Source organism: Rattus norvegicus, chromosome 1 (genome assembly GCF_036323735.1).
Source record: "Rattus norvegicus strain BN/NHsdMcwi chromosome 1, GRCr8, whole genome shotgun sequence".
Taxonomy (NCBI): domain Eukaryota; kingdom Metazoa; phylum Chordata; class Mammalia; order Rodentia; family Muridae; genus Rattus; species Rattus norvegicus.
In genome coordinates, this window is record NC_086019.1 from 211,098,047 (window position 1) to 211,111,111 (window position 13,065).

Here is a 13,065-nt window from a genome sequence, read left to right on the forward strand (position 1 = left end):
TGACTTTTTCCAGGATGAGTGAGTGAATGAATGAATGAATGAATGAATATCACCTTAAACCAGCATAAACAAAAGACTCATTCTATTCCTCTATACCAAATCACCAAAAATAGTGTGTGCTTTCAACTTGATACATTCTGGATTTTATAGGCTTTAAAATTTTTTGTTTGTTTTTTCTTTTCTGTTTCGGGAAGAAACAGGGTGTAATAATTTCAGTGATCCTTAAGAGGACTAGGTGTTTTTCCCACTTTTGATTTCCAGTACCCACAAACAGCTCACAAACATCTGTAACTCCAGTCCTAGGAAACCTGATGCCCTTTTCTGGCCTCGGATGGCACCAAGCATAGACATGATGCACAAATAAATATATATGCAATACACCCACCCACATTTAATTATAAAAAATTAAAATAAAGCACAGGGGCTTTACTGGGTGTAGTGGTTCACATGTTTAATATCAGCAATGAGGAAGCAGAGATATATCTCTTGAGTTGGGAGGCCAACCTGGTTTACATAGTGAATTCCAAACAATAAGCAACTCCATCCTAAAAGAGAACAAACTAGGGTCTGACTATGTATCCTTGGCTGGCCTAGAACTGACAGTACCAGAGATATGCCAATGTGCATCACTCTGACTAGCTCTCTTCCTATCTTTTAGAAGACTTACTCTACATAGCACAGGATGGCTTAGATTCATGGCAATACCACCCTACGACCCTGTCTCAGCCCTCCAGGTGCTGGAATTATAGGGGTGAGACATCATGCCCAGAATAGTATTTTTCTTTGTGGAAAAATAAAAATATGAACAAAGTACAATGGAATATACATATTAGGAAACCCACTCACTGTACTACACACTTAGTTAAAAAAAAAAATCAATGGAAAAAGAAACTTTAAGATGTCTCAATAGGTTAAAAACACTTGCTATGCAATCATGATAACCAGAGCCCAATACCTAGAACCCATTATGGGAAAGAAAACTAATTCCAAACAGTTGTCCTCTGGCCTGAACACAGAGCATGCTACTATACTCATTAATATAAAATAGTATTTTTTCATAAAAAAATTGTATGGGTCGAGTAGATATAGCATGGAAAGCAAAACAATCTCCAAAACTTCATAAAGTAGGCAAGATAATTCATGCCTGTAATTCCAGCACTCAAGAAGTAAAAGGCAGAGGATCAGATAGATATTCCTGGTCATCCTGGGCCATATAACAAGTTCAAGGTCTACTTGAACTACATGTGACTGTCTCAAAGATGGAACAACAAAACAAAAATTACACAAATGGAACATCATGATGCTATACAGAAATTCTAAAGTTAAATACACTATGGGGCCTAAGTAAATAATACCAAAAATATTTAGCAAAAGTAGGCAGGACCAGAATTATACAATAGACAATGAAAATGTGACATATAAACAAAATCTTATTCAGCTATAAAACAGAATAAAATTTTAACAGTGACAGGAAATATAAAGATAGGCTCAGAAAAACAATATTTTATGTTTTCTCTCATTTTTAGAATCTAAGATTTAAATTTAGATAAAAGCAAGGCAAGATGGATAAATGGCATAACAGTACAAAAAGAAAGTATGGGGGTTAAAGTCTAAAAGGAGGGAAACGGGAGGTTAATGGAATGTGACATGAAAGCAGAAGGGGATACAATTTAGAGGAAGAAAGTAGATCAGGGAGGGAGGGGACGGGCAGGGCAAGGCCAGAGAGGCAAACTAGAACAAGGGTATATAAGCTATATAGGGTGAAAACTAGAAAATAGACAAAACAAAGATGCATGTAAATATATGAAATTAATTGCTTTAGAATAAGTAAAAGCATTTTGAAAAAAGTATGAGCAAAGTATATGCATGAAAATGTCATAATAGAAGACATTTAACAAAAAATAAATAAAAACAGGGTCGGACATGGCGATTCACGCCTTCTCACTTCAGTACCTGGGAGGCCTCAGAGTTCAGGTGAAATTGTCTCAAAATTAATGAATTCGTAAGTTAATTAATTTAAAAAGTAATTAGCAAGTGGGATGGTGGCAGTGCACACCTTTAATCCAAGTACTCAGGAAGCAGTCAGGCAGATCTCTGAGATCAAGGCAAGCCTGGTCTACAGAATGAGTTCCAGGAAAGTCAAGACTACACAGAGAAACCCTGTCTCAAAAAAAAAAAAAAAAAAAAAAAAAAATAATAATAATAATATAAGCACAACCAGTAAAATAATAAAACCAAAAAACACTCCACTTAAATTTTTTGAGTCAGGGTTTCATATAGCCCAGATTAGCCTTGAATTTACTATTTAGCTAAGAAAACCCTCTAACTCCTGATCCTCTAGCTTTCATCTCCTAAATACTGTGTGATACAAGGTGTATCACATGCCTGTTCCAAAACTTTTGTGTGGAGATTTATATTACTATGAAAACCAAACTGACCTCTAACAGAACTCCGTCATGAGTCTTGGTGGTGCTAATCAGCTCTTATATTTTAAAATTCCCCTTTCTTTTTCTCTCCCTTCCCATGCACGGTATCCCCACATATTCATATGGCCAACACAGGCTTCAAGTCTTATCCTTTGGCCACCACCTCTTCCCAAGTGCTAGGACTCCAAGTGTGTGACATTATACCCAGTTACTTTCAGCATGTGGTCCTAGACCAGACTATCTGGAAATAGGTAGGAATAAAATGCTCAAATCTTGTACTAGACCTAATCAGAAATTCTGAGAATGGGGACCCAGCAACCTGGCTCAAGTTGCTTCCAGGTGGTTCTGGCTCTTTATAATTGTAAATAAGTTATTTCTTCTAAATAATTCCTTTTATGCAATCCATGTGGCCATTCTAATAATATATTCAGGAAAGCCCCTCCTTTACGTCTGTGTTATCCTCAGTCAAACTGGAACTTCATCAGTTATGAACTAGGGAATTCCATCCACTCTGTGACTCCCAACTAGCTGTTAAACTCTAGTTACACACTGTTGTAGCCGAGATCGCTTAATAAAGCATTACGTATCTCTCAAAAAAAAAAAAAAAAAACCCAAAAAACAACCCTCCAGTTACAGTGTATCCAACACCCTCTTCTGGCCTCTGCAAGCATATACAGGCAGAACACCATATACATTAAATTTCTTTTTAAGTGTTTATTAAAATAGATTTTAGAGGCTGGAGAGATGGCTCAGTGGTTAAGAGCACTGACTGATCTTCCAGAGGTCTTGAGTTCAAATCCCAGCAACCACATGGTGGCTCACAACCATCTGTAATGCTCATATAAAAATAAATAAATAAATCTTTTAAAAAAAAAAAATTTTTTAGGCAGGCTGCCAAGAGGCCGTAGCATATGCCTTTAATCCCAGCACTCAGGAAGCAAAGGCAGGGGATCTCTGAGTTCCAGGACAGCCAAGCGACACAGGGGAAACCTTATCTCCAAAAATTTTTTTTTAAATTTAGGCAGGCATGGTGGCTCATGCCTATAATCCCAGAACCAAAAAAGTTAAGACACCAAGTCTACCATGAGTGCCAGCTTGAGCACTATTGGGAGCTCTTAAAATTTAAAAAAGAACAAAAGGCAAGTAAGCCTGGTGCTGCTGTATTTCTTTAATCCCAGAACTCCTGAGCTATAGAGAAAACCATGGTTGAGAGCACTGTTGGCAGATAACCTGAGTTAGATTACCAACACTCACGTTGAGTGAAGTCCCTGTAACTTCAGCTCTAGAGGGAATGGACAATTCTGGTCTCAGCTGTGGGCTCCTGAACTTACATATACAAGAGGTTGGTTTGAAAAAGGGTTTCCCTATGTAGCTTGGCTAACCTGGAACTCTTATGTAGACTAAGCTGGCCTCAAATTCAGAGATCTGCTTTGCCTCTGCCTCCCCAGTGCTGAGACTAAAGCCATGTGCCATCACACTTGGTGTGAATATACCAAGCATCAAATGACCATTCATTACGTTCTTTTATATTTGTTAAAAATATAAATAAGGGGGCTGGAGAAAAGGCTGAACTGTTAAGAGTTACTTTTTACTATTAAAGAGGACCCAGTTCAGTTCCCAGGATCCACCTGTAAGTTCCAACTCCAATTCCAAGGGGTTTAGTGCCCTCTTCTGGCTTCTAAGGGCACCAGGCACTTACATACATGCAGGTCAATAATACACATAAAAATAAAAACGTTTTTAAAAAAACTAATGAATAAAATTCAGATTCTGATAAGTCTAAGCACAAGTAGTCTATGCTATATAAACTTAACAGGAAGATCTGACACCTGCCAACCCCCCAAAAAGGGCCAGAGAGATGGCTTGCTTAGTAGCTAAGTGTGAAGAGAGCAAATGAAGCCCTGAGTGAATGTGTACAAATAAGTAAGTCCTGAGTCAATGTGTATTGTTAACATGGCATTGCCATGTCAAGAACCCAATACCTCAGACCCATGGGAATAGCAAAGCTCCTCCTGACTCCCCGTAAGGCTCAGAGGAATGGCAAAGGCTTCCTTTGGTTAAGTGCAAAATGTTGGCACAAACTAAAAAATGCAGCTCCCTCCTCCAATGTTTACAGTCTGAGACTGCTCATACACATCTCCTACCAAAATAAGCTGATTTACCCTGTCTGTACATAGTAAAGGTGCTAATGTTCTGGACTGCTGCATAGGTAATGCCACTCTATCACAGGCCACCTGACTTCGACTTTTTGTTTGTGTCTGTCCTTTTATTATTTCTAGTAGTCCCAGTCAGGGTTCCAAAGCATGCTGGTATTAGGGGTCAAAGTGTTTGCTTCTCGAAAAGTTCAGTTTCTAGTGCTCGTGCCAAGTAGCTCACAAATGCCTTTAATAAAGCACCAGGGGACCTGACACCCTCTTCTGGCTTCTGTTTTGTTTTTTTGGTTTTTTTTCCGGAGCTGAGGGTTGAACCCAGGGCCTTGGGCTTGCTAGGCAAGCGCTCTACCACTGAGCTAAATCCCCAACCCCCCTCTTCTGGCTTCTGAAAGCACATGCTTTCACACATACACAAATAAATAATGCTAGAATTAATCTTAAAAATAAAGCTGGGCAACAGTTGTGTACACTCATACCTCAGGCAAAGGTAGTTAGACAAGTATACAGAGAAATCCTGTCTCAGAAAAACAAAAATAAAATAAAATAAAATAAAATGCTTACCAAGCACAGTGGTGTATATCTTTAGTCCTTTAAACAACTTTAAGCATTGGGAGGGCAGAGGCAGGTGGTTCATTGTAAATTCAAGGCCAACCATGTCAATACAGTAAGTTCCAGGGCAACCAGAGCTATATAATAAAGCTTTGTCTGGAAAAAAAGTTTTTTGTTTTTTTTTTTTAAAAAACGAATTATTTATTTATTGTATATAAGTACACTGTAGCTGTCTTCAGACACACCAGAGGAGACCATCAGCACTTATTACAGATGGTTGTGAGCCACTATGTGGTTGCTAGGATTTGAACTCAGGACCTCTGGAAGAGCAATCAGCACTCTTAACCACTGAGTCATCTCTCCAGCCCTTTATTGGTTCTTTTCGAGATAGGGTTTCTCTCTCCAGCCCGGAAAAAAAGTTTTTAAAATTAAAAAAATATAATGATGATGATGATGATGATGACGATGACAATGATAATAATAAAATAAAATGCTTCCAGAGGAAAAGTTGAGTAAGCGTAAGGGGTGATCCCTTAGCAATTCATAAACAAATTTGAATAATCTTTGTAAAAAATAGGAGAATATCTGCATGTAGGTAAGAGAAGTGTTTACAGGGACTGGAGAGATGTCACAAAGGTTAAGAGCACTGGCTGCTTCTGAACTTTCTATTTTGTACTGTTAGGTATCAACAGGCACAGCAAAAATGAGGATTCAAGGGGTTTCTGTCATCATACAATTATTGCAAACTGAAATATTGAAGACTGGGGTGGGCAGTGGTGACACACACCTTCAATCTCAGCACTTGGATGGCAGAAGCAGGTAGAGCTCTGAGTTTGAGGAATCTACATAATGAATTCAAAGGCCAGTCAAGACTACATAGGGCTAGAAAGTCCATCTACAATAGAGAGGGAGAGGGAGAGGGAGGGGGAGGAGAGGAGGGAGGGGCAGAGACAGACAGACAGACAGACACACACAAACACGCGCACCCGCGCACATACACACAAACAGGAATCAGAAAACAGTAATATATAGAAGTGGAAAACCCTAAGCAGGTAATTTGGTTTGGCCAGAATACACCCAGGATAAGAGTAAAATAAGAACAATATTGTGATAAGTGGCAGCAGAGAAGACACCTATAATACCAGTGTTGGGAAAGACGAAACAGATTCTTGGGATTTGTTGGCTAGCCAGTTTAGACTAATTGTTGGACTCCAGGTTCATTAAGATGGTAGCTAAAGCTGACAATCTAAATTTGTAATCTCCAAAACCCATGTAGTTATAGAACAAACTTCCCCAATTTGTCCTATGGCCTCCATATATACAACATGGAACAAATGTGCACACAATAAATAAAATGCAATGGGCTGGAGAGATGGTTCAGAGGTTAAGAGCACTATCTGCTCTTCCAAAGGTCCTGAGTTCAAATCCCAGCAATCACAAAGTGGCTCACAATCACCTGTAATGGGATCTGGTGCCCTCTTCTGGCATATGGGCAGACAGCTGTATGATGTACACATAATATTTTTAAAAAATAATAAAAAAATAAAATAAAATGCAGTGAAATCCTAACTAGTCAAAAATCCATTCCTGCATTCTCCCAGGGATTATCAATGTATTACAATTCCAATCTTTTCTTCAATGTGGTCACAGATACTGTAATCTAAACATAAGACGACTCATCTGTTGAATCTTCAGAGGAGTCTTCAGTCTGCAGTTTCTTCCCAGTGCATTTGTTTTGTTTTGTTTTTTTTAAAGATTTATTTATTTATTTATTATATTTAAGTACACTGTAGCTGTCTTCAGACACACCAGAAGAGGGCATCAGATCTCATTACAGATGGTTGTGAGCCACCATGTGGTTGCTGGGATTTGAACTCAGGACCTCTGGAAGAGCAGTCAGTGCTCTTAACCTCTGAGCCATCTCTCCAGCCCCCCCCCCCCAGTGCATTTGTAATGCTTTATTTGACCATCCCTACTATTCTGACAATATTTTAACTCCTTCAATTATACCTCTATAATTATTCTGACCTTTTTAGTTTTTTCATTGTTGTTGTTTTGGCTTTTCAAGACAGAGTATTTTTATTCTGTAGCCTTGGGAAAAACTGTCCTGGAAATGGCTCTGTAAATTAAGGCTGGCCTTGAGAAAGATCCACCTAAGTGCTGGAATTAAAAGGTGTAAGCCGAAACTGCCCAACTTTTTTAGAGTTTTAATTACTTCCGGTCTCTCAAAAATGTCAAATCCTTTTCAGCTTTGGGGTTTTTGTATATACTAATCACTCCTCTGTTTTGCTTCTTTCTCCTTATCCTTTAAATCTCTGTTTTGAACACTTATCAAGTATCTTTTGATACCTCAGCCCCATTACTAAGTGTAGAGTAGCTCTCTAGAAAGATGGCTCAGTGGTTAAGAGCACTGACTGGTCTTCCAGAGGTCCTGAGTTCAAATCCCAGCACCCACATGGTGGCTCACAACCATCTGTAATGGGATCTGATGCCCTCTCCTGGTGTGTCTGAAGAGAGCAAGCAACAGTGTACTCATAAATAAAATAAATATTTTAAAAAAAAGTATAGAGTAGACTAGATTAGGTCACTATTACACTGATTGCATGCTGTAGCCCTTTACATGACCATAATTTACATGACTCTTATGAACATTTGTTTAATGTTTGACTCATCAAAGTAGAGATTCTATGGCAAACATGTTTATTTTGCCCATTACTCTATTCTAAGAGCCTTGCTTACAACAGGATACATAGTTAAATGTTTCTCATTCCTATTTAAGACTTTGCATTAGTCAGTTCTAAGGGTAGCTCAGGTCTCAGAATAAAATGTCATCTTCTTAGAAAACCTTTCACTGACTAATCAATCTAAAAAAAGTGATCTTGAATCTACAAGAAGTTTAAGACTCTTAAATTTCCTTAAAATATTCAATACTAACACTACAATATTTGAAAATTTAAGTGTCTGGCTCAGCATAAGCACTCAACGAACATTTTTTTTTCAATGAACATTTAATTGAATCCTCTGAATGAGAAAGATAACTTGGTAAATAACTCAAATTCGTTTATCATATAAAAAACTTTTATAATATATATAAACAAAAAACATAAAAGTGTTCAACCAACAAAACTGGACTGTTTAGTAGAGCTTATAGCACATTCTAGGGAAAAACTGACAACTCTGAATCTTACCCTTGTTCCATCTTGGCTGGATAACTCAGAACAAATTACTTAAGGTGTGATTCCAAATCTGTAAAATGGGGATCAGAACTTCCACCTATGCCAGGCAGTGTTACTGCACACCTTTAAACTAGAACTTGGGAAAGGGGAAACAGATTATCCGAGTTTGAAGTCAGCCTGGTCTAAAGCGAGAACAGCCAGGGCAAAAAGAATCCACCTTAAAGACTGCTAAGCAAGTAGTTTTGCATTACTTAAAGACAGAGATACACTGAGAAATATACCCTTAGGTAGGTAATTTCACTATCCTGCAAACATCATAGAGCTCACATATAAATCTATAGGTATAACCTACTATATGACTAACTCATGAGATACACAATGTACACAGTCTGTCCTCAGTGTTAGTATATGACACATCACTGCAATCATTGTATTGTATGGGAACAATAACAAAGATATCTCTACAAGGTCAACATAAGACACATTGTTTTCAAGGAGTAGTGAACCATGGCTGGTTGAATTAGAAACTCAAAGGGCCAACTACACATTCAATTAACACATGCTATTATCTAGTAACAGTGTGCTTTTTTTTTCCCCCATCACAGTGTGATACTTTCTATATCTATATTTTCTATAACTCCTTTTTTTTAAAACTAAACTACCTTTTTAAAAAAAGATTTATTTTATTTATATGAGTACACTGTAGCTGTCTTCAGACACAACAGAAGAGGACATCGGATCCCATTACAAATGGTTCTGAGCCATCATGTGGTTGCTGGGAATTGAACTCAAGACTTCTGGAAGAACAGTCAGCGCTATTAGAGGATATTAGATTTTCTAGAACTAGAGTTACATGTGATACTGAGAATTGAACCAAGTCCTATAGAACAGCAAGTGCTCTTAACCACTGAGCCATCTCTTCAAATCCTCCACTTCAAATCTCTCTAACAAGCAAATTAACAATAGAAAAAGTCAAAAGAAATCAAGTAAGGTAGTTCACACCTGAAATTCTAGCATTCATGAGTTTGAGACAGAAAGATTGACACAAATTCCAGGTCACTCAAGGCTAGTGTGAGAACCTACCTCAAAAACGCAAACAAATCTATAGCCTGTTCTCTAAGAGTAAAGATCATCAGAAAATGGATTAGAGAATTATTTTACTTTTCTTTAAAAAAAAAAAAAGTGCCAAATGAAACCACATAAAGTCCAGCAATATTCTAGGTCTAGAATTCACATACTACATACAATTCTGTGTCTCTCCTACCCTACTCTACAAACACAAATTTGAATGTTCAAAATGAATAGGTAGTAAACAATATTAATAAAGGTCTCTGTGACTAAGGAAGAAAAAAAAAAAAGACCTAAAACTCCAACAGAGCAAGTTTGAAAGAAAAACCAAAAAAAATATTCAAACCCATGTACAAGCTAACTTCTAAACTATAAAGTTTTCTTTCAGTAACATGTCTCATAAATTCCTTCCAAATATTTAAAAGACAAAGAACTTTATCAGCATCTAGTACTGTCCTCAAATCAGTCTTAAGAGTGCTCCAAACTTACCACGTTTAACTTACTTAAACAACCATACTGTTAACTTAGCAGAAATATTCATAGCTTATTAACTAAGTCCTCAGCTCAGAAACTACAATTGTTAAATAGTCAAATAACACTTATACTAAAATATTAAATAAAACTATCCTTCCTTGGTTTGTTCTTAAAATTTACATTTTAATATAACTTAATTAGATTTACTACAATGTCAGTATTGCCAAGTTAAGAATCTTTGTCTCATAACAATCCACAAAATCCTGTGATTTTTCAGAACTGCAATTATTTCTACAAAATTTAAGGCTTTAACTCCATTTCCAAACACCATAAATTAAGGTTCTAACTACTTGACAAAAAGAAACAAGTAAGATATTAATAATACCTTTCACCCCTCCTCTGGTACACAGAAAAGCTGGCTGAAAAAGTGTTTTCCAAAAGGAGAGAACTGAAAATACTAACCAATCTCTGGCTGTACCGAATCCTTTCTTCTTCAGGTTCCATCTCTTACTCTTCTGATGGAAGTACAGAAACCACTCCCGGATGCCTTCCTCTTCCTAAGGATCCAAATGCACAAAGGAAATGAAGAGAAATAAGAACTCATTCTGGAACTTATACCTCCTTCTCATTAAGTTAAAGGCTCTTTGAGAATCCTTTATCCTCTTGGGCAAATGGTACCATGTCTTGTCAGCATTAGTCACATCACAACTATAAAAGAACTAAGTAAAAGGAGACTTTGGTTTCAGTTCCTTAGGACCAGCCACATCACTTGCTTCTGCCCATGGGATAGCAATTAACAAAACTCTTCCTGCTAACATTAGCAATAAGTAAGTAGCTAGCTAGTCAGCTAGCTAAAGTAGAGAGGTCTAGAGACATGGCTCAGCGCTTAAGATTAAGAGCATTGGCTACTTTTCAAGAGGACCCCGGTTCAATTCCCAGCAACCACATGGCAGTTCACAACTGTCTGATTCCAGTTCCAAAGGATCCAACACCCTTACACAGATACACATGCAGGTGAAAAGGCTCAGGACTCTTATTTTTCTTTTGTATGCTGGGTTTTTTGTTTGTGTAAGTTTTTGTTGTTTTGAGACAGGATCTCTCTACATAGCTCTGGTGGTCTTGGAACTAACAAGGAAGACCAGGCTTGACTCCAACTCACAAGAGATTCGACTGCCTCTGCTTGCCCAGTGCTGGCTAAGGTGTAAAGCACCAAATCCAGGAAGGGCTTTTATTTCTAAAGTGCTGAATGACTAGGTGAAGTACACACAAAACTAATCCAGACCTAAACCAAAGAGTTCTCAAACAGGTAATGACAAATTATAAGCAAAAAGGGCAGGTCACTTTCATAAAAAAAGAGGGCAAGAAAAATAGGTTTACAGAAAGACTCCAAACCAATGCCCCACATCCTTCCAGTAAAGAATCATTGCCTTTCCAAAACTACCATCCACCACAAGGTGCACAACTATGGAACAAATTTGAGAGTTGCAAACAGAGGCTAAAATGCCATCTAATCTAGAGAAGTAAATAATAAATGAAAGTCTCGATCTATGGATACGGGTGAAACATCCATTAAATAAAGACCGGTTGGCACGTCAATCAATCCACGACACCAAGCAAGGGTTTTCATTTTTCTAAATAATCTTTCTCCTGAATAATGGCTTCCATTGGTTATACAAATGTTTTTCTTTCTTGTAAATATATTACGGCCACGTTAACAGAATCATTTCAGAGGACCCGATGACATAGTTTTCGAGAGCAGTTCGTGGCACTGCCCTCCTCGGCCTCGGTCGCGAGGGACACGGTCTGCACCCCCTGGACGAGCGCCGCCAGGGCCGGACAGCAAAGCGGCAAACCTCCACTGCTTCCCTAGGGAAAAGGCGTTTCTATGCCTCACCCCTTGCAAAGAAATAAAAACTTTACATTAAGTCTTTAGATAAGACCGGGAACCAAACTTCCCCAGGGCGGGGGAGGGGGGAGGGGAAATCTCACCGAGGATTTTGTTCTTGAGTTCTTGTCCAAGAGAGAAGTAAAATTCCAAACAGAGAAAAAATAAAATCCCAAACGTCGTCTTCGGTATTTCTGTGTATTAACCCAGTATCCAGAGAAGGGTCAGAGCGACCCGGAAAAGAGGAAACAGTGACTGAACCAAACCTCCTCTTCTGGCTTTACAGACTCCGCGTCTGAGGCGTCAGGATAGCAAGACCACTCGGCTACTCCCCCAAGCTGGCGGTCAGCAGCCCCAGCCCGAAACCCGGGCCAACCCGGCCGCGGGAAACACCCTCTTCTCGGTACCCTCAGACGGTCACAGCCGCTTCCGAAGCCCAGGAGCCGCGGCCGATCAGCTGAGACCCGCCCGGCCGACGCTCCCCGCGCCGCCCGGCCCCCCGGAACGCGGGCCCCGGCCCCGGGGGGCGGAGAGGGCGGGAGCAGCGAAGCTCCCTGACTGGGGGCCCTCGGCTGCCTTTGCGTCGTCCCCTGAGCCGGGGCTCCGCGTTGCGGGACGATCCCCCTTACCCCCCCAGCTACTCCCCAGTAGCAGAGGAGGGACTCCGGGGGATGGGCCCCCTGACGTTGCCCTTCCACACGAAGAACCCACTGCCCGGGAGGAAAACAGCTGCGACAGGCCCAGGAGCTGGAAAGGTGCTCTGCGGCCCGCCGCTGCCGCCGCCGCTGCTGGGGAGGGGTGTTGTTTCCCTCACACAGGAGGATCCGCTGAAGCAGCCGCCGCCATTTTGAACCCGTCAGATTCTCACATACACACAGCTCCTCCGGGCTTACTGCGCAGGCGCCCTCTCTTCACCACCACCCCCTCCTCCCATTGCCTCTCCACCCCCACCTCCTTCAAGCCTCCCTACGCGTCTTACCGCTCTCCGGGACACACGTGAACGCGCACGCGTCACTCCCCTCTAACGCGGATACACCGCCGGAGCGCGCACGCGCGGATGCGTCGGCCTCGAATCGCCCGCGCCCCGCGACGCCGACGCGGTTCCCCGCCCTCCCCCCTCGCGTCAGCCCGCACGCCCTCTGGCCGGCCTACCGCCCCCGCTCCCTGCCCGCCTCCTTTCAGGTCTCTCGCTAGGCCGGATGCTGGCGCCTGCGCGCAAGTCGCGAGCCTCCTCCGCGCGCTCTCTCCCCCACACTCTCAACACACGCACACACAGATACACACGCACACACAGACACACACCGGCGCGCGCGCGCGCACACACACACACACAC

The 13,065-nt window shown here is 40.7% G+C and overlaps 1 protein-coding gene across 4 annotated transcripts in view; it reads right to left on the reverse strand.

The window, feature by feature from the left end:
- The window catches only part of Kdm2a (lysine demethylase 2A), an 83,891-nt gene that overhangs the window by 56,188 nt on the left and 14,638 nt on the right, over positions 1–13,065 (reverse strand). For 2 of the 4 annotated variants that reach the window (XM_063268221.1, XM_063268223.1), the window contains exon 2: positions 10,309–10,403. In XM_063268221.1, coding sequence (XP_063124291.1) covers positions 10,309–10,350 — 42 coding nt within the window. In that variant the 5' untranslated portion in view covers positions 10,351–10,403. Of the gene's footprint in view, positions 1–10,308; positions 10,404–11,835; positions 12,170–12,710; positions 12,833–13,065 lie in introns of those variants that run through there. The other 2 variants (XM_063268222.1, NM_001108515.1) reach the window with 2 other exon arrangements.